The sequence below is a fragment of the Vigna angularis genome, chromosome 1, assembly GCF_016808095.1.
Source record: "Vigna angularis cultivar LongXiaoDou No.4 chromosome 1, ASM1680809v1, whole genome shotgun sequence".
In the NCBI taxonomy this organism is placed as follows: Eukaryota; Viridiplantae; Streptophyta; class Magnoliopsida; order Fabales; family Fabaceae; genus Vigna; species Vigna angularis.
In genome coordinates, this window is record NC_068970.1 from 21,123,677 (window position 1) to 21,145,760 (window position 22,084).

Consider the following 22,084-nt stretch of genomic DNA (forward strand, 5'->3'; position numbering starts at 1 on the left):
TTATTTTATTATATTAAAATTTTATAATTTCATAAATGTTAAAATTATAAAATGTTATAATAATAAAGCAATATATGGTGACAATTATAATATATCAATCACGTAAATCACTTAATAATTATATTACCCACATAATAGAAAATTTAAACACAATTAAAAAAAATGAATTTTATTAAGTAATTAATATGTGATAAAAATTCATTAAAAACCTAATTAAAAGTTCTTAAATTTGTATTAAAATATAATTAAGCCTAATTATTATAACATATTGGTATGTTTACAAAAATTTACTTGTTAGAGTTTAACTATTTATCCATGAAACTCTAATGTGGCAAAACTTATACAAGATTGTAATGGAATGATATTGTTTTAGTCCAGATTATATATGTATGTGTATTTGTTCCGACAACAAACCTATTTATAGAATAATTATAAAAGATAAACTTTCTTTTAGATTTATTTAATGTTACAATATATATAATATTAATAAAATTAAAACTCTTGATTAAACTTAGTTAAATAATATTTTGTGTAATTGTTGATACTAAAATAAAGAAGCATTTTAGAAGTGACAGGTAGGGGAAAGAGAAAGTTAGCATGGAAGAGATGAATGGAATAGCCTTACGTTTCGTCCAAACTCCTTCTTCCATCTCTCACCGTGTCTTCTTCTCCATTTAGAAAATGGAGAATTCGTCAATGGCCAATCATGGAAGCCTCGCTGTCTCGGAAACAACTACCTATTTTCAGTCTTCTCTTCTCTTCTTATAACTTCACCCTCCTTCCTTTCTTGTCGTCCCCATCGCTTCCATTAGGTCATTCTTTTTCATCTTTTCTTCTTTCTCGTACTCTTCACTTTCCTTTTTTATTTCACTTAAGGAATAATGATGAAAAATAGCCTTCAAAACAAAAGGGTCGTGTGTTTTCCATGGCATGCACGTTGCTGTGCTGTTAATTATTTTGTTGTTGGTGTTTAATGGGTTATCATTGAATTGTGAGGGTTTTCCATGCATGCAGGGCATTTGGGAGTGCAACGTTATTTCTGCTAATTCGTATGACGAGCAAGTAATTCTCCTGAATACCCTGCAGAAGCTAAACACGAAGCCGAACCATGTCTGGACCGCTATCTCCCAAGACATGTCAGTTTCATCTCCATCATTCTTTCTTTCTGTCCAGCTTTATTTTAAATTAGATTGCAGACAGAACTTAAATGTAAATCCTTTGTAAATTTTTAGAATGGTAGAGTTTCTGTTGATAATTCCAGTAATAAATATTTCAATATACAAGTTCCTGAACATATGTTATTGATGTAAAATTCCAATTTGGATTAGAAAATAGTATGTTTTTCTCCGATCAATATATCAGAAACTTGGTAAAAATGCTAAGCCAATTCTTGTTGATGGTGGCATTGCAGCTCTTGATCGTGTTGGTTCATTGAAGAAGAAGTTGAGGAATTCCTTGACAAGGAGTAGGAGAAGAAGCAGCAGCAAGGTCATGTCGATTGAAATCGAGGATATCCGCGATGCTGAAGAATCCAAAGCCGTAGATGAGTTCCGTCAGGCTCTTCTCTTGGACGAGCTCCTCCCAGATAAGCACGATGATTATCACATGATGCTCAGGTCACCTTAATTTTCTTGCTTCCTCTTATTCTTGAGCAAAGTTTTGATATAATTTGCTTTCATTCCACAAGGTTTGGCCATGTATATTTCAGAATGGTGAATACTATAATAGCAATGCTATTCTGATAATAAAATCTAATTAACTATTTTTTTCGTTCAAACTTGCATTCATGGATTCTATTCCTACAAATAATTGTTGTAAAGTAAACGTATAAACTAAGATATGTTATTCTTAACATCTTGGTAACTTTAGGAACCAATTTGCATATGCAGAGATTTTCAGAGAGTAAAGAAATAGAGAAGCATTTTTTAACTCAATTGGTTTGACAGTTTTCCTGCATTATTTTTTGAACAGGTTCCTTAAGGCCAGGAAATTTGACCTTGAGAAATCTAAGCAAATGTGGTCTGACATGCTTCAATGGAGGAAGGAATTTGGTGCTGACACCATCACCGAGGTATTTGTTTTTGAACAATGATATCTATGAGACTTCAGGGGATTTGTTACTAGTTTCGTATACATTACCCTTTTTTTTCCCAGTTGTTTATAGTTTTCTCCTTCTGCTCACTCACCTTTGTGCCTTTTATACTTTAGGACTTTGAATTCAAGGAACTCGATGAAGTGTTGCAATATTATCCTCATGGGCATCATGGAGTCGATAAAGATGGGCGACCAGTATACATCGAGAGATTGGGCCAAGTCGATGCCACCAAGTTGATGCAAGTCACAACCATGGAGCGATATATCAAATACCATGTCAAAGAGTTCGAGAGAACATTTGATGTGAAATTCGCAGCTTGCTCCATTGCTGCAAAGAAACACATCGATCAAAGTACAACCATCCTTGATGTGCAAGGAGTGGTACGTGTAGCAAATAATTTATCTATAAGCCAGTCGAATTTTAATGTTAAAAACAGCATGGAAAAAGAGAAAGAAACGTGAAAAATACTAGAAGATGATGGAAACTTGCTATGTTTTAATGTCACAGGGCCTTAAGAGCTTTAACAAGCATGCCAGGGAGCTGATCACATCCCTTCAGAAGATTGACGGAGACAACTATCCTGAAGTACGTTTTTCTTCTAATTTGCTTAAATTTACATAAATTTTTTGTAGATTACTGAGTTGTAATATCATAAAATTGGTGCCTTCATTGCAGACCTTGAACCGCATGTTCATCATCAATGCAGGTTCTGGATTCAGAATGTTGTGGGGCACTGTTAAATCCTTCCTTGACCCAAAGACCACATCAAAAATCCATGTGAGAACAAACACCTTACCTTAAATATCTGCCCGTTTCTGAATATAACATTTTATCTGATTGAGCTAAAACTTATCAGGTTCTTGGCAACAAGTACCAAAGCAAATTGCTTGAAATAATTGATGAGAGGTGAGTTCATGATAGCGGATATTTCAACATTGTAGCATCATGATTTTCCTTGTGCGACTACTATTTTCCGTTCTTTTTCTGCTCCACAGCTGTTGTTCTAGTATCCAAATGCGTTTATCACCTTTGGCTTAAGGTTGTTGACAATCTTTATAATGTAATGGTTTTGCTTTGGCAGTGAGTTGCCAGAGTTTTTGGGAGGCAAATGCACTTGTGCCGATCAAGGAGGCTGCATGCGCTCTGATAAGGGCCCTTGGAAGGATGAAGAAATAATCAGGGTGGAGTTGCAATTCCTTTTCCGCCCTCCTTTTATGCTTTCATCTGATTAACAATTTGCGTTCCATCATGCATTTGCAAGTTTATGTGATTAATATATATCTATGTAATATACTTACTTGCAGATGGTTCAAAATGGTGAGCACAAATGTTCAAGGAAATGTGAGGCTCCAGTCATGGAAGACAAGACAACTTCTGAGGTGAGAGCCATAGCTTTCATTTGGCATTTCCATTTACACACAGTTTTCTCTATTGAACCAATTGTTGATTTTTTTTTTTGCAACCCTTGATTCCTTTTGTTATTGATTAACATCCTAACTAATCAATAAGCTTGTTTAGGAACACGAGATTATCAAGTTGGAAGCAAATCTCACCCCACAATTGTCTTCTGCCTTTGCTGAGGTATGCTATCATACATCTTTCATAACAACCACCCTTGATCCAGTTAACAATGGAAACCGGCAAATCAGTGTCACTTCCTTACCACAAAACATAGCTAGTGGGGTTAATGCACAAGGAAAAGTTACTCACATTACATTGGATAATTATACTATGATGTTGTGAAGTAAAATGGTATCTCCATGTGGACAGTGAGTGCACAAGGGAGAATAATGAGACCTTGAAAATGGATGATTGTTGAAATGAATATCTTTAGAGTATCTTGTAGGTACAAAGTGGTGGAAGAAGGCTTTTGTAAGTATATGTATACTGGTTAACTATGTAAACAATATATATGCATTATTTGCCCATAAAAAGAATTTACAGAAGATTAACAATTCTGTAAGTGTTTGCTTGAAAAAATAATAAAAGTGGCCCATGTTTCCTTAACTTTTAAGTACTAAACCTTGTCAAAATATAACAGGCTGCTCCTTCCAAGAGTTACCAATACGAGGACTTTGTCCCCGCAGCTGAAAAAACTGCCTGGAAGAAGGTAGAAGACAACGACCGATATGCAGTATCGAAAGGTAGAACTGAAATTTCTTTGTTTGGCTCTATTTTATAGTAATGCATATTAATTCCTAATGACAGAGACTTGTTAAAGTCCTCTATGTGTGCCTATGACAAAAGGGTTATTCTTGTATATATATGTACTGAAGGCAACTTGTGAAGTGAAGAATTAATGTGTTTTGTGGAACTGATGCAGCTGATTCATACGCCATGGATTCTTTCAATATCCACGAGAGAGTAAACTCACAAATTTTCACTGGCGTGATGGCCTTCGTGATGGGCATAGTGACAATGGTGAGGATGACCAGGAACATGCCGAAGAAGCTCACAGACGCCAACTTCTACTCCAACTTCGGTGGTGAATACAAGGGGCAGGCCAATAACGAACAAATGACCGTCCCTGCAATCTCTGCTCAAGAGTTCATGACTGTGATGAAGCGCATGGCTGAGTTGGAAGAGAAAATGAGCAACATGAACAACCTCGCCATCTGCATGCCACCTGAGAAGGAGGAAATGCTCAATGCTGCCATCACCCGAGCAGATGCATTGGAGCAAGAACTCATGGCAACCAAAAAGGTAAACAGATCAATAACTCATTATTTCTTTCAAAACCACATGCATGATCTTTGCGTTCACATTGCTGCACAACGTTTTATAAAATGTTCACATAAAAAAAATAATGTATCGGCTCTGTTAGGCTTTGGAGGAGTCCCTTTCTAAGCAAGAGGAGCTTTCGGCTTACGTTGAGAAGAAGAAGAAGAAGAAGTTGTTGGTACGTACACGACAACTACATACCCATGTTTAACGTAGTTATTTGTTTATCCAAGTTGTTGTTTGTTGCTTAATATTTTGTTTCTTTTTGCAGTTCGTTTGGTAAATTTAACTGGGGTTTCGTTCTAACACTCGGCTTTCCGAAGACTTCCCAAATGCCATTTTATTACTATATTCATAAAATGTTCAAATTTTGAACACCTTAAACCGAAGCATGTTTGCTAGCACTCAAGGATTGGACTTTCTCTCAATGTATATAACAAATCTGAGTAATGATACAAATTCATTTAGATTTTGTCTACATCTATTATATATATTTGTTTTTCTTTTTATCTCTCTTTTCTTATTACATCAAATATACATACATATGAAACTTAATTATCACAAAAAGAAAACTTCATAATTTCTTAAGATGCTTAATAACAATTTAAAAAATAATAATACAAAAGTGTTTTGGTGACAAAGTCAACTTGGTCAAACGTGGCCTGTGGGTAACGAATTATGAAATGCAAAAGTTCCTATTTCATTTCATATATAGGCATGTTCGTTAAGCCTTTTTCATCAAATAATTACTTTAAAAAAATCACTTTGTTATGTGCTATTACAGTTTTTCTTTAACAAAATCAGAAGCTTAAAATGCTAAACTTCATTAGAGGCTATTTGAAAGAACTTCTCATCAAATTAGTTATTTGAAAGACTTATATTTTATGTGAAAAGTATAAAAATGAAAAACGGAAATCATTAAAAGCCATTTTACCAAAAATGCAGACTTGAATTTGAGTGTAAACTAATTACAGCTACCATATATAGCTGATAATTATTTTTCCTATTTGCTTAAAGCACAGAAATAACATGAATTGAGTTTTTTTTTTCTTTCAAAAATAACGAAGTGAAGTCTCTTTTTCTTTTTCTTTTTTTAATTTTCAATGCTCTATAAATGTTACATTGCAACTTTGTCATTGCTCAGAAACTAAAACAAGCACACAATAAAGGCTCTTTGATTCAAATTTTGGGTTATCTCTGGTATCTGCTACTATAATAATAGTATGAAAATGACTAAACACAACGATGAATAAACGATGCGTAAGAAAGGGGAACAAGACACAAGCCTCTGCTTCTTAGGTCTGGCTTCACTTCTTTATCTACTTTATTTGTACTCTGTAAACCCACAAAACAATAAATGATCAATATCACGTATTGAATATATTATCACTTTATAATCTAACCTAATACTTCTACGCCATAATAATCACATTTATATTCTTTTAGTCTACTCTTAGCTATAGGAGTCAATTTGCGAACAGAAATATCAAGAAAGTTACGAAGCTAAAGTATCTGCATTTCTTACCAGCTGCACCATTCTATTGCTTTGCGTGGATTTCATGTAAGGAATGCTCAAAGTCTGTAGTGAACAAAGAGAATGTGAGTATGAAAGAAATATATAAACGTCATTTCTTAATTTATTTATTTTCCCTTAGTTCTATTAATTAGTTAAATCCTTTAATTAAGTAGCCCTAGGTTCCACATACACATTTATGTGTAACATTATTTTTTATGTTTCTAGTTTATTTTATTTTAAAAATTTAAACTTCACTTATAAAAGTCTCATATATAAGAACAAATAAAAAAGTTTAACATATTGAACTCTTTCTTTTAATAATCTTCCTAGATAGACTAATAAACACAAACGTCTCATTAGCAATTACTTTATAAAATAATTTAAATAATAATGAGATGTATATGTAATGTTCGTACTATATATACCTAAGAAAATGCAATATTTCTAATTGAAGTAAAGAAACAAAAATTGAGAATGTAGAAGTTTATATCATTAATTGGTTTGAAATTAAAGAATTAAATGTCATTTGAAATCAGTAGTAAACTATTACTCAGTGTGTATCCTTACCTTACAAGAATATAAAGACCTCTATTTATAGTTATACTCACAGCACAATGTTATAATTATTTTGTTCAATAAAGAACGATTGATCTAATGGTGTCTAAATATCCACCTGGATTTGTTGGTGAAGGAAATGGATGTAGCCAATGGCTTCACTTAACACAGAGGCTGTACTGGTCTGCAAATTAAAGAACATAAAGTAAAAAAACAATAATATATATATATATATATATATACACACACATTATGTATCAGACTATAACTAAAGATCAGAAATGATTTACCTTCCCGAAAGGTGCTACTAATCTTTGAAGAGTTTGAATCCTATCCCCCAATTTTTCCTTTCTTATCTGCTTTAAAATCAGTCCACACATGGTTTTACTTTAACGTGAAAGTGACACAAATCATCAATTTAAATAAGTGTTCATCATAAAAAGATATTACCTTCAGGGGAGGGCATGATGATGGCCTCGACCTCTTAGCTTTGGCCTCTGAATCTTTTGGTAGAGAGCAACTACTAGGCCTTTTTGCCGTTGCAACTTCACTTGAAAAACTTAACTAACCCAATTGAATAGAATCAACGAAAAGACAATTATTTTGTTTATAGGAATGTAAAAACGAAATTCATGTTCCAAATATTGCTCAAATTTACTAATTATTTTTAGCCATTGCTATGCTTAAAGACACCTGATTTAAACAGTATGAAATTCAAACACACACAATCAATGACTACTATTACTGCTTAACTTTCGCAAAAATCAAAATTGGCGAACAAACATAAGCAAAAGTTGTGTATAAATGTTAAAGCACAAGAAAAGTTTAATTCGTAGTATTTGTATGCATTGCACGTGAGAAGAGGTGTAGAGAAAGCATAGTACTCACTTTTGAGCTATTTGATGGACTATTTTCGCGGCCATGCATGTCGCTGTGGCACAAAGCTATGCTCTCGTTTAGACCAAAAGTATCATAGCAAGGTTGGATTTCACAACTCTCACTGTAACTTGTATGCAAATCAAACATTTTAGGATTTAAACCCAAAGAACTTGAAACCAAAGAAGAGGTCATATCTAGGGTTGGTAAATTCGAAATTAAACTAGCATCACCAAAGTTGTTATATCTCTTGCTTAAGGTCTTTCCATCAATAGGCTTCTCATTATGAAAGACATTCTCCGAAGGAAAAAACTCTACACCAGTTACACCAAGACTAGGTAATAAACTAGGAGGATATCGTGGTTCATGAATTGGGATTAGTGAACACGATTCCTCCATAGCCTTCATGGAGGTGTTCATCATTTCACCTTTGATTCTTGCTGCAAAGAGATCACTAACTGGCTGTTGAGCAACGCTTTTTCCATTGTGGAAACCCAAGGCTTGCCTTGTTGAAATTCTAAGTGAGTCAGTCATGGCGTGCTTGTGCTGTACTTCTCTTGAATTTGTAAAGCTATCAGTTAGAAAGCCACTGTTACAACCATTGCTGCAAACAAACTCACACGTAGATATATAAGCCAATGGGTGCATGTTATATCACTGTTTCAAAGATGAAACAACTAAAAAGGAATCAAAGAAGAGCGGTAGAATAATCATGAAATGGTAAAATGTGAAATCAAGATCAGTAGTATTATTTAAAAGCATCACTACAGCTATCAGACTATAATAATTAAAAGATTTTGTAGTGGAGAGTTCTGTGCAAACTGGTGTACATGCTTTTCTACTATATATGTCCATATCTTCTCCATAAGTAGTTAGTTTTGTCGAACCACAAACCCAAGAAGCAATAAAAGAAACCAGCTAATGTTTAATTAAGAGGGTTTCAAACATGGTAATAAGAATTCATAGTAATTTCACCTGAGACAATGATTATTATATAAGGGGATATTAGAGAGTGAGTTCATGTTGAAGGAGTGTGAAGGAACTTACTATATGTTGCTTGGGATCCATGATTGATGAGAGGTGATGGAAGGTTTAGAGTCAGGTGGTGGGGTTGCTGAAGCTATAGAGTGAGCAGATTCTTCTTGAAGCTGATGCTGAAGATGGAAACTAGCAAACTCCATGATTACTTAAAACCTTGAAGATCCCCAAACAAAAGAGATGGAGCTAATTAGCTAGGTAGGGAATCGAGTTTGAGAGACCTTTAACTTTTTACAATGTAACAAGATGGGATATATTGATATATATATATTTGATACCATGCACAAGTTGAAGCCCTTTTTCCTTGTTTTGCTCTCTTCCCTGGTTAAGTGATATTTTTGAGATCACTATGCTCAGTCCAAAGAACTCTAGTTATACAGGGAAATTCCCAAAGCAACTGCATAGAGCTTTGAAAAAGGGTCCTGAAAGAAGGTTATGGTGGTAGACAGCAAGGTTATTATATATACTGGTCCTCTTGGATCAGCAAGTTGACTGTGTTTATGCTTTTAGGATAGACACAGACATGACACCTTCGGGGAATATGCATGAATATAAGTAAATTCTTTGTAAAGCTCAGCTAGTGGTATGGACCTTTTTCCTCGGTAAAAGGTTAGTGGACCTTTTGTTTTGCTTACAATAATATAGAGTATTAAAAAACAATACTATATTTAATTTTGGTTAAGATCGAATGTGACTCATGCGCCAAACTGTGATTGAGTTAATTATTTGAACCATATCTCTGTTGGGGAAATTGTACTTGTATTCTCAAACCAGAATTTTAGCCACCATCATTATTGATTGGGAATGGTGATTTGGTTTAATAATTTAAGCCAGATCTTACTTAGGGAAGTTGTATTGTATTTGGTCAATCGTTTTTCTGATGGCTAAGGGTTATCAGTTTTTCTTTTTGGTACATCACTTTCTTTATCTTAGGTTTAGGGTAAGGTTGAAAAAGTTATTCAATTTCAGTAATATTCAACCTAATTAACTTGCACCAATCTAATCAAATTTGGATTAGATCGGTTTAGGTTTTCGAGTCACATAAATTTAAATTTGTAACTTTTCACAGAAATAGTTTCATAAATAAAAATGAAAGTTTTAAAAGGTTTAAATAAAATGAACTTTTCAGGTTAAAAACATTACTTTTAATTTCTTATGTAGGAATCTTTTCAGAAACTAGCTAGATTCTTTTGTGAAACTCTCTCCAAAATGTTTCTTTCATTGGGATGATTAAAAAAAAGACTAACATCGAAATTGTAATAAGATAAAATGCATAGAATCACAATTCTCTTTCAGTGCATTTTATTAATTCGCAGGGAAGCGGGATGATGGGTTCCAAAAATTTCAATTATAATTTTAAAAAGATTATATAAATAATTAACAAATTTAATATTCATTTCTCGGTTTGAAAGGTCAAGGAAAAATTTTGTAAAATTTAATACCTGTGCACATAAAAGATAAGAGTGATTAGCAAATTTTATCTAACTGACTAAATTACTTATATCTCTTGCTGTGAAATAGTTAGAAAAAAGTAAAAAGATTAAAAGAAAGATAGTGAGATTAAAAAAAGTTTGTAGGGTATGGATACTTGTCAGGTCAATGGATTGGGCAAACAAATAATTAACAACTCTAAACCAATCGGTTAATCGGAAGACCATTAGGAAACTCCTAACTCGAAACATCTTGACACCCACCGTGGGAAGGTACTTGCAAAAGACACTTCAACGCTCAAGTCAGTGATTTTGCATGATAATATTTAATAAAAAGTGACTACTCAGAATTAGTTACCTGACCTTCCTGTCAAACATATATTTATAAATATTAAAATGAACTCATCCTTAAGCTTGACCCATTACCAATAAATGATTAATATTTTTATTAAATATCAATCAGTTGTAACTATCTCAACGGTTATCTTAACCAATTCATTAAGAGTTGTTAATTGTTTGTTTGTCTAGTCCATTGACCTGACACTTATCCATACCATACAAGATTATATGTAATGTGTTTTAAAATAGGTAAGTTAATTACATGTTGAACCTCTCTTTTGTGATTCGTTGTTTATACATCTTATTTGTTGTCATTTTCTTATATTTCATGTACGTGTAAGAAGTGTGTATCAACGTGTTATTTTCTTCATCCCTCTATAAGTTATTCTACAAACGATAAATAAAATTTCTGCGCTCTTTTTTTTTTACAATCAAGCATATAAGATTTGAATTTAGTAACAACAATAACCATAATGCTATTTAGTTCTAGTTCTTTAGAAATGATTCTATCTAACCAAAATGATTATTGTTGCAAACCATTCGAATCGCCACGCTGTCCCTGGTGTGATGATAATATTGTAGAAAATGTGTAACAATCTCTTTATACCAAACACCTAAATGTGTAACCAATCATGAGTCAAATAAAGTTAGAAAAATTACCCAAAATAAATAGATGATGACTAGTTTCTTGTTCTTGTTTATGTTTCTAGTTAACAAACCATCTTTCATTTATAATATACTCCTTATCATTCTCCATGTATTATAGGACAATATTTGACTGTTATCTTTCAAAATTGTCAATATAAGGACTTACTTTTATTCTGCCCTATTGTTGTAGGTCTCCCCTCTTAGTGTACCGGACTGCATGAAGATTTGACCTTGTATGTCTCATATGTGTCTCCTTTATATACCTATACTTTTTTGTACTTTACCAAAGAAATAATTTGTAAGATCTTATGTATCTATTGTACCTTCCAATTAAACCAGTTTCTTCTCCAATTAAGGTTTCATTCTCATTTCTCTTACAATCTTTCCATCTATTTGTGTTTGTGTTTTTTTTCTCTCAAATGTGAAGATATACTAACATAAAAAAGGCTTTTCATTTTAAGCTTTTGATGTCTTGAAGGTTCAAAATCATAGTAGGAGATGTTATCTATGAAGAGATGTCTTAACGTCTATTGCATTTATAAAAAACGTTAATTGACATCTATTACAAGAACAACGTCAGTTAATTTGTGGGTTTTTTTAATTTTTTGTAAATATTTTTCTCCATTGAAATCATGGAAAATTAACATTCAATACAAAAGTACACTAAAGAAATTTTTAAAATTTTAGAAGTAGAATGGGTATTTAAAATAAAAGTGTAAAAAATGAGTGAAAAACACTTAGAAAATAAAATAAAAAACATACCTTAAACGATGAATTTTTTAAAATTTCAACAATTTCATCACTTCATTTCTTATAACTTTCATTTTTTAAGTGTCTCAATCTGAGATTCGTAACAAAAGTTATGATCATTTGAAATTTACAAACTCAAGATTAAACTAAAAATAAAAAAATGTAATATCTAAGACACAACAATGGCTAATAAATGAAACTAACTTTAATATGAAACACAATAGGAGATAATGAAAGTTTTAGCCAAAACAAACACTATAATGACAAAAAGATGGAAAATGGGTTGAAAAACTTTTCCCTACAAGTTTGAGGTTGTCACTATACTTTGGTTGAAGGTTTTGTGCAAACCATCAATAGAAAGTTAAAGGCACTTGCGCTATTTTTTAATTTTAAAAGGCAAATTAACTTTTATTAAGAGAGATCCCGAGATATTTACAAAAATATTACCACACATTTTTAACGTCAAATTTTGTTATTTATACATAAATGATGTTACAAGTCCTTTTTGTACCGGTGATATCCCTAAACCCTAAAACTCTAAATCCTAAACCCTAAATCACTTAACAATATGTCCTTTCAAAATTGGATTCATTGACCATCACCAACTTTTTTTATCTAAGTGATTTCTCCACCAATTCTCTTAGACTTCTCAGTGCACATCTCCTAAAATGTATATTTATCAAACAAACTTTTTCTTCTTTTCTATTAGTATTGTTTGTGACCTCCTAATTATATACTTTCTAAAATAAAGTATAACATTTTAATTACTTATTAAATATATTTCACAGTTTCATTTTCATATATCAATATTTAACAAAAGTTTTAACCATAATTATACATCAGTGTTTGTTTACTTGCATATATATAGTTATAAACATATTTTTCTAGTAGCACTACAACATTATTTCATATTTTCAAAGGTAGACTAGTCTAACGGTATAGTGTATAGTGAGTTCATATATGTGGACGTAACTGGAATAAGGCTGTTAGAGATATTATGGTCAAATAATCATATCAGGAGTGTTGATCCTTGTCCATTAAAAGTCATGATATTGTTTTGATTATTCATATTCCATGGCATATTCAGAAATGTAATTCGTATCAATGTACAAAATTATCTTATATGTGAAGACACTATCCACATGTAGTAATATACATTTATAAATTTCCCTTTCACTTTATTTTTATTGTTGTGGAGGCAAGTATAATAAGTCTTTAATCGGGATAAGTGAGACTAACTAGATTCATACAAGATTACTTCATCTTCTCAATTTCTCCTTCTTTCTCATTTAAATTCCCTTGGAAAAACATGGAGTTACAAATTAATTTAAACTTTAGTAGACCTATTCTTAATTAGTCTTTCCTTATTTATAATTTACATAGAATTAATATTTATAAATTTTTAAATATATTTTAAATTTTAAATTTTATTTTTAATATTTTTTATTTTGTTAAAATTTAATAATAATTTATATAAAATTATAGTTTCTTATAATAATCATTATTAAAATTATACAGGTAGCTAAAGATTCAATATATTTATGTTATTTGTTCAAAATAAAATAAAAAATTATTAAAAATTTTAATTTCAATATAAATTTGTTATTCAAATTTTTTGATTAAATTAACTCACAATTCAAATAATCTAAATGATTAGTCCAATATATTAAATGATCAAATATGAATTTTAAAATATTAAATTGAATTATACTAAATTAGTCAGATTAGATCCAAATCCGATCTAACTCCACAAATGTTCATCCTTAATATATATAAATTTATCCCTTCTTTATTTATATTAGTCACAAAAATTAGACTAAATTAAATAAAATAATAAGACTAAAAAATAATTACATTTGTAGTCACATAAGTCTTTCAATTAGTTGCTTCTGCAAATTATATTAAGTAACATTACAACATCATGTTGAATTAAAAATATAAAAAAAATTCTCTAATTTTATTCTAACAAAATATCTATAAAGTGAGATAATAGTAAACAATAATGATAAGTTTGTGTAAAAAAGACATATTAAGAACATGCATTTAGTTTTTGTACCTAATTTTTCTTAAAGGAGGGGATTAGTGTACTAAAAAAGTCATATATCTTTAACAGTAAAAAATAATCATGAGTTTGTGTAAAACATAATTTTGTATTATTAATTTCTATTAAATGTATGTATTTAGTCTTTCACATCAGAATTTATATTTCGATTATCAACTTGGTTGGTCTGACTCAACTACCGATCTAGTCTAAGTTGTTTTGATTTTTTTGTTAAAAACTACTTGTTTTGATTTTAGGTTCAAGCTTACTCATATTAATCATCACTTTAAACTTATCCGTCTCGAATATTTTCTCCAGCACTCCCGTATCAAACTTTATCTTGGGTTGATTTATCTCGACCTTTGTCCCAAAACTATCCCAACTCAACCTTCATCTAGGATTAGCTTGTTGTCTCGACCTTCGTCTTTGATTGACTAATTTCAACCTTTGCCTTGATCCAATTGGTCTCGATTTTTGGCTTAGATCAACCAATCTTTACAAACTCTAAGTTTACTTTAGTCTTGATCCTAACCTATTTTAAAAGAAGATTTTGGAGTTGAAGACTTTTTCCTGGTCCACTCATTTGGTATATAAAAAGGAGTTTGTTTAGGAGTGAATTAGAACTAGAACATAAGCCATATATCAAATTAACACATTTACTAATATTTAATAATTAATTACCACTAGGATAACAAAAAAAGAAAAAAAAAGCATGCGTTGTATCCTCTTAGAGCTTTAAACCTTCTCCCTCTTAACCAATTTTTTTAGCACTTGTGTTCCTTATATACCATCTTATATTATATATTCGTGTGTTTTCTCTAGCTTAGTCTAACCTTGAATTAACAGTCTTGCATATTACAAAAAAGTATCACCTTCTTGTATATTTTTTCCTTTCAATCCTCCCTCTGTATTTTTTTTTCTTCGTGCTTCTTTTTTCACAATAGTACATATTGTATATACATTTATAACCTAACTATACATAGACTGCATTTTTTATTTTGTTTATTTTTAGCTTTTGTTTCATTTTCTATCATTAGTAATAAATTGAATTTATTAATAAATACTTTAATTTCATATTTTTAGTTCATTATTTTGGTCATGACTTATTTTATAAATATAATTTTCTACGTATTCTAGTTGCATTGAATTCTACACTTTCATAACTTCAAAATCAATATAGTTGGATTTGGACTCCTATATTATTATTTACAATTTTTAGAAATTTAGGCATATTTGCTATAAATGAATCTTGCCGGTTTTGCACATTTTTAATTGGGTTTCTAAACCTAATTAAGCTAATTATTTTTTAGAATTTGTAACATTAATATTCATATTTAAAGCCTATTTTAAGAGCTTATCAACAATATGAATTGAATTTTGCATTAATTGTTCTTTGATTTGAGTTTGTTTTTCTATTTCCTAGTTTCAGTTTTGTTCTTTATCATAGCAAATTGCATTTTTGAAACTAAAATTCGAATAAGGAATTGATTGAATCTTACAATTTGATAATTGAATATGAATTGAATTATATTAAAATTTAATTTGTATAAATCGGTTTAGTCAATTAATTGAATTGGTTAATTATTTAACATAAACCTAACCTTTAAAAAACTATGATTTTCATATTATTTGGTTTTTTAATCTATGAATTTGTATTTTGACTTTGCTATATACCTTTATTATTCAATTTACATTTTTGTATTTTTAAATCCTTAAACTTCCAATTTTAACTTACATAAAAACCATATATTAAAGATTATATATAATTTAATATGTATAATTTGATAATCAATCTAAATTATATTGGTAAAATTTAGTATTTTTTATTTCAGTTAGGGTGTAGTAGTGTGATTTAATTTTTCCTGTTTTGTAGTGTCCTTGATCATTGTGATGATTATTTTTGATCGCCAAGCTTATTAACAGGACAATACTAGTGACAAATTTGCAACCTACACTACACTTTAACATTAATTCCTTCGATATTTTTTCACTTGAATTACTTGGTTACTTCCTTACAACATACCATTTACCACCATCTTCTCTTTTAGAGCAAGAAAATTGGTCTCATCCATACAGTCTAAAACTATATAATAGAATAATTACATTAAATAATAATACAGATCAGTCTTACACTAATAAGAGCCAAACGTAAGTTTATGGCCGAACGCTGTACAAAGCAAAACGAGAATTTAAAACTGTACAAAGGTACACTTCTGACCAAACGGTTTACAAACGGAACTACCGGACGGTCGTTCAAAAACAAAAGGGGAGGTGATCGAAGGACCACCATACTATAAAACTAAACCATTGACCGAACGTCCTATTGTTCGGTCTTAACTTCAACCTCAACTAGGTTTTCTTCCTCCAGCGCCTCTTCCAGTAGCTCGTCTCCTTCTGCTCACATCCACAAGGATGATCATTGCAATGACAAGGACGAACGTACAAAACAAGACAAGACATGAAAATACAGTGTAAGCTTATGTAATTTAATTCATGTATAAACATACAATTCACTCAATCAAACACACCAGATATCATACGCTTCATATAAATCATAATACTAGACTGACTGTTCGGACTGTATGAAATCTGTGTAGCTACAGGTGTTCATTCACCCGAGTGATGTAGTAACTGGGATGCCCTCAACAGCTGCCACCCGAGGTTAGTCCTATCTGTCCAAAGTACCCCTAAGGTATAGGACCTCCTGTCATTCCTACACATGACCTACCATCCTCTACGTGAGGACGAGTACTCACGGAACATCAGGATGAACCGTCAGCATTAGCATGCCCACAGTCATACTTTACCAATTCCAATATTCATCCATGAGTCGTTCCTCCCCGGAACGCTCGTTCAAAATCCAAACATTTCAATCCACATCACATTCTCTTCATATTTCATTCATAATCATTCTCAATTTCATCTTTCATTATCAATCATCTCAATTTCTTCTTTGTTCAAAGGTTATTAAGGACACCAAATACCGAACGTTAAATGCTAACTCAGAACGAGAACTAACACTTGGAGCGAGACCGAGGGATCTCCAGTTCCATAATAGATTAAGACCGAGAGGATTACTATCGGGTTGAGAAAGAAACCGAGTACAATTACATGTCACAAGAACGACTAGAACGAACGTTACTTACAAAATGAGTCAGTTGAATGAACTAACTCTCGTGAGCTCAAACCAAACACCTCAAAGAAACATGTCAAGTACTAAGACTCTAGGCCGGAACCAATGAATGTAGACACGTCAAGACATTTAAAGAACCATACTTAGAAGAATTCACATAAAGAAACCTAACGTCAATCAATGACCGAACACGGTAGAGGAAAATTCTATTGAAGTTGGACGAACATTATTTTCATCAAGATATATTATAAAAGGAATGAGAACGATCGCTTGATGTAAGACCAAGCACCATTTAGACGATCGCTTGGTGTAAGACCAAGCACCATTCAGACGATCGATTGGTGTAAGACCAAGAACCATTCAGACGATCGCTTGGTGTAAGCTAAGAACCATTCAGACGATCGCTTGGTGTAAGACCAAGCACCATTCAGACGATCGCTTGGTGTAAGACCAAGCATCATTCAGACGATAGCTTGCTAAGACCAAGCACCATTCAGACAATCGCTTGGTGTAAGACCAAGCATCATTCAGACGATCGCTTGGTGTAAGACCAAGCATCATTCAGACGATCGCTTGTGTAAGACCAAGCATCATTCAGACGATCGCTTGGTGTAAGACCAAGCACTACTCAGACAATCGCTTATGCACAGTATTTCGAAAAGAAGATGACCGTCCTCAACTAAGATTCTTCCCAAATGAAAGAATCCAAGTCTAACCAAATTCACTATGAAATACCAAACGGTCGATGACCATTTGGTGACGAAGTACTCTTTCATATAGAAATTTCATACCATAATCATTTATCTCAATTAAATTTCTAAACATATATCTTCATACTTTCATATATTAATATCATAGTCCATTTTCATACTTCATACAATCCATATCATAGAAATTCCATATATTTCATACATTAGAACATAGCACAATCATATTTCATTTCCAATCATTAAATAACTGAACGTTCATGCAATCCAAGCATATCAACCATCATGCATCATATTCATTCAGTCAACTAACGAACGTTCATACAGCACAATAAACATACAAATTAAATTAAATAAGCTTCCCTTACCTCTTAAGGTAACCGAACGTTCACAGATACAGACTAGGGTTCTCCTCTAACAGAGGCCTTAACATTCTACGACACGTTTTAAGAACTATAACAAACACAAGACCAAAAAATACTCAGAATGATAGGATCAACTCACGCAACCAAGAATCTGGGTTTGCATGTTACAGAAAGCACACGAATGGAGGAGGGATGAACTTACCAGTTCAGAACTCGAAACTAATCGGTTCAAACTGAAGCTCTTGACGCCAGGAGTGCTTCTACATTGTCTGAACGGATATCGGATAAGAGAAAGGGTGAGTTTTGGTAGAGAGAAGGGAGATCTTCTAGAGAGAAGGGGGAGAAATAAGAATATCAAAGTTTTAAGGAAGACGGGTGCATGCAGAGAATGGCGTGGGTTTTCCTAGAATTCAAAGTTTTACTTCTCACGTCAAAACGGACATCCGCTCGCCTGCCAACACCTATCCTCTACCAACTGAGTGTCGAGCCTCCCTCTTGACACATGAAACCAACTAAAGCAAATCCTGAGTGGATTTTTATGGTTCTGACATTCTCCCCAACTTCAAAAATTTTCGTCCTCGAAAATTGAAGACTTACCAGAGAACAGATGGGGATACAAGTAATTCATGGCATCTTCCACCTCTCATGTAAAATCGTCAGTCTTCTCGTCCCAAACCACTCTCACTAATCTGATGGCTTTTCTCTTGTAATACTTGGTTCGACTATCTTCAATACGCACTGGTTGCATCTCTACCGATCGGTCTCCACGAATACGAACGTCTTCTAGCTCTAGCACATGAGATGAGTCTCCAATATACTTCCAGAGTTGAGATACGTGAAAACGGGTGAAGGTTGGAAAGTTGAGGAGGCAAGGCTATCTCGTACGCAACTGGCCCGATTCTCCTTAAGATTTGGTAAGACCAACGAATTTGGGAAACAGCTTCTTAGGACGAACGGCTCTGCCTACACGCACTTCCTTAGCAAATCTTCAATGCTGACCAGTTTCAACTATACCGAACGGTTATATTTGAGTAAGACTGAATGGTTATGGGAAGAGAGTGAACTACAGAAGAACTCTGAAGTAAGGAACCGGTTGATAACATTTAAATAAAGAGATAATGGCTTTGAAAGGTTAACCGATCGGTAACATAAATACCGAACGAGAAAAGTTACTATTAGAAAGAGTCACAAGTCTTCCAAGGGAAAAAGATTTAATGGAAAAGTTTGTTACTGTTGGAGGAAGAGAGTATAAATAATTGTTGAGTGGTTTGAAGAAGAGTATCCTATATCTTAGGTTTAGGCAGAGACTGGATTTCTTGGTCATTGGAGAAAACGAGACTTCATCTCTGACCCCTAATTGATTCAAAGCAGTCGTTCGTACAGATCTTCGAATGTCTGAATTGTTCTATTCGTCTAGTCGTTCCTATAGAATGATAACTGAACAAGTCTTCAACTGGTTGCCCAACTTACTCTTCAATGATTGCACAAAACCAAGAGATGAATTGAAAATCTCTACCTGAATTGCTACTAGATTGTATTCTAAGCAATCAAACCACTTCCCTGCTGTAGAGTTGAACCAATCCTTATCATTAACTTCTCAAACCGATGACTATAAAGCGAAAATTCTTGGTCAATCTACTCTCAGTAACTCTAATAGTATCTTAGCCTTATGACCGATCGTGAAAGTTAGTGATGAATTTTATGGTAATGTTATAGCATTTTCGTTCGATGTCTGAAGCTCTTCCTTCACCTTTTGACATGTTACACTATAACACATAACCCGAGCTACTTCTGTTTATAAACCCAACTACTAAATTGATTGTGATGACCTTTCTAAAAATCAATCTCTCAATTCACTATAAAGGACACAATCTTTTAGCTGAATCTTCAAGATACCGTCCATTCCTAACTCAAAATCTTCTCCTTGCTCACTTCTGATCGGTTCTACCGAATGGTTCACTCTCTACTTCCAACTGAGGCCCCTAATAACATTCGTATCCTCACTTATAATATTAACTTCCTGAAACTCTCAACTAAACCCGACTCTCGGTTTATCAGTGCTTACACACGCCCTAGTATTTGCACTTTGCTCATCCAGTAATTCACACTTCGAACAATTCTACACACAACTCTCCTTATCCTTAACACTCCTAGCAATGCTCTCAAATGTTCCACTCTGATTCATCCTTCTTGTATGCCAACAATATAAGCGTACTCCATAATGAAATGTTCAATTGAAATAAACTGATTCTTGAGTTCCATCCACTCTGCTAATGCTACTCTGTAAGAAGTTACTAATTTTAATCTAACACGTGGCATTAGTGCAAAAGAGACTCAACTTTACTCTGAGTAGATAACCTTGGCGCCTCTTCAGGAGGACTCAACAATTCAAACGTTTACTATTACCGTTCGGCTACCCTCTTGCTACCGAACGGTCTAACTTAATAGATATTGAACGTCGACACACCATTCACGTGAAGTATCTCCTAAGTTAGTCAATTCTAGAAAATAACACTCTCACTAACATAATAATAAACATCTATCTCACAGGTTAGATATCCAAACTAACCCAATTGCTGGTGTTTACACCACCAGATCAAACAGCTTCCTTCTCGCAACAATTAAACAACGCACAACAAGGCATTCCATATAATAAACAAGTGTCGGTGATGAGTGTACCTGAACTTGCTGCTTCAGCGCCCGTTATAGCATAAACGCGCCCGACCGCTTGAGCTCGACCACCCCTTCCTTGTTGAACTCTTCTAGCGTTCGGTGGCCTCATCACCGCTCGTCTTCCCATGTTGCACTCGCTCTCTAGATGACCATTTCTTCTACAGCAAGTGCAAAACTTTCCTCCCACCAGCTGAGGACACGACGAACGGTAGTGTGGTCCTCCACACTGAAAACATGTCACGGTCCCTTGTTGTCCAGGCTGTCCGACAGCAACCACTACCTGAGACCCACCAGAATTTGATGGCAATGCTGGACGAGCATAAGGCGTCCTCCTTGGAATAGTATTGTTCCTTGAAGATATGGGTCCTCTTATTGCCTGTTGTTGTTGCTTCTTATGTTGTTCCACCTCTGCCACGTTCTTCTCCAATACTTTAGCTCTCTCAACCATGGCAGGAAAAGACCTAATACATAGGCTGGATATCAGCAGCTTCAAATTGCTCCTCAGTCCATTTTCAAACTTCCTACACTGCCATTCCTCACTGGTCGCCATAGTGTTAAATCTCACTAAGTGTTTGAATTTGTTGGTGTACTCTGACACTGACATTCCACCTTGCACCAACTTAAGAAACTCCACCTCCTTTGCAAAACGAACGCTGTCTAGAAAGTATTCTCCGTAAAACTTGCTTCTGAATACTTCCCATGAGATGGGACTCTGGGTGTCCGCCAGAATCATCTTCATACTCGTCCACCAATGACTAGCCTCTCCCGTCAACAAATACTCGGTAAAGGCCAGCCTCTTGTCATCCGGACACCCCTTTGCATTATAGATTCGTTCCATGTCCCGTAGCCACTGATCGGCTTCATCAGGGAGGCATTTCCCATTGAACTTGGCAAGGTGATGTTGGAGAAAACTCTCCAAGCTCCATTCGGTTTGATGATTTCCAGAAGAAGTGGACGCTCCAGCTGTATTCCTAGTAGTTGTTATGATCTCCATCAACTGCCTTTGAGTTGCTTCAGAGTTTGCCCGTGCGGCTTCCAAACTCTGCAAAGCGGTCGTGTTCTGCTGCACCAAGGCAGCGTTCTGCTGTTGAAGCGCTTCTATTACGGATTCCAATAACCTCGTGTTATCAGATACATCACGATCGACAGGTTGAGGAGGAGGTCTTGGTGCCATTAGTTCTCTGAGAAGCAGAGAAA

At 33.6% G+C, this 22,084-nt stretch overlaps 3 protein-coding genes across 5 annotated transcripts; 1 reads left to right on the top strand and 2 right to left on the bottom strand.

Moving 5' to 3' along the window:
• Window positions 1-982: 982 nt before the first annotated feature.
• Window positions 983-5,547, top strand: LOC108336185 (phosphatidylinositol/phosphatidylcholine transfer protein SFH12). The gene is made up of 14 exons (XM_052866816.1): window positions 983-1,136; window positions 1,412-1,616; window positions 1,972-2,071; window positions 2,209-2,475; window positions 2,603-2,680; window positions 2,771-2,872; window positions 2,952-3,001; window positions 3,177-3,276; window positions 3,400-3,474; window positions 3,614-3,676; window positions 4,137-4,239; window positions 4,419-4,798; window positions 4,920-4,994; window positions 5,088-5,547. The coding sequence occupies exons 1-14, from the start codon at window positions 1,109-1,111 to the stop codon at window positions 5,097-5,099; spliced, it is 1,638 nt and encodes a 545-aa protein (XP_052722776.1). The 5' UTR covers window positions 983-1,108; the 3' UTR covers window positions 5,100-5,547.
• Window positions 5,548-5,746: 199 nt separating this feature from the next.
• LOC108339505 (transcription factor bHLH103) lies at window positions 5,747-9,215 on the bottom strand. 3 transcript variants are annotated; one of them, XM_017576643.2, is made up of 8 exons: window positions 9,080-9,214; window positions 8,811-8,957; window positions 7,776-8,367; window positions 7,338-7,451; window positions 7,178-7,246; window positions 7,006-7,071; window positions 6,342-6,395; window positions 5,747-6,151 (listed from the first exon to the last, which is right to left on the bottom strand). In XM_017576643.2, exons 2-8 carry the CDS (start codon window positions 8,942-8,944, stop codon window positions 6,050-6,052), a joined length of 1,131 nt encoding a protein of 376 aa, XP_017432132.1. In that variant the 5' UTR covers window positions 8,945-8,957; window positions 9,080-9,214; the 3' UTR covers window positions 5,747-6,049. The 3 variants fall into 3 exon arrangements, with proteins under 3 accessions (XP_017432132.1, XP_017432124.1, XP_017432140.1); XM_017576635.2 differs by having other exon boundaries at window positions 8,811-9,215; XM_017576651.2 differs by having other exon boundaries at window positions 7,178-7,243; window positions 8,811-9,214.
• An 11,595-nt stretch (window positions 9,216-20,810) lies between these two features.
• On the bottom strand, window positions 20,811-22,061 carry LOC108328687 (uncharacterized). The gene has a single exon (XM_017562585.1). The coding sequence runs from the start codon at window positions 22,059-22,061 to the stop codon at window positions 20,811-20,813; it is 1,251 nt and encodes a 416-aa protein (XP_017418074.1).
• Between the last annotated feature and the right edge of the window lie 23 nt (window positions 22,062-22,084).

Coding starts and splice junctions, on each gene's coding strand:
- LOC108336185 (XM_052866816.1), top strand. CDS start 1,109: ATGTCTGGACCGCTATCTCCCAAGACAT. Junction 3,277..3,399: donor AGGATGAAGAAATAATCAGG/GTGGAGTTGCAA, acceptor ACTTACTTGCAG/ATGGTTCAAAATGGTGAGCA. Junction 3,677..4,136: donor TGTCTTCTGCCTTTGCTGAG/GTATGCTATCAT, acceptor AAAATATAACAG/GCTGCTCCTTCCAAGAGTTA.
- LOC108328687 (XM_017562585.1), bottom strand. CDS start 22,061: ATGGCACCAAGACCTCCTCCTCAACCTGTCGATCGTGATGTATCTGAT.
- LOC108339505 (XM_017576635.2), bottom strand. CDS start 8,944: ATGGAGTTTGCTAGTTTCCATCTTCAGCATCAGCTTCAAGAAGAATCT. Junction 7,072..7,177: donor TAGTAGCACCTTTCGGGAAG/GTAAATCATTTC, acceptor TTTAATTTGCAG/ACCAGTACAGCCTCTGTGTT. Junction 6,396..7,005: donor TCCTTCACCAACAAATCCAG/GTGGATATTTAG, acceptor TGTTCACTACAG/ACTTTGAGCATTCCTTACAT.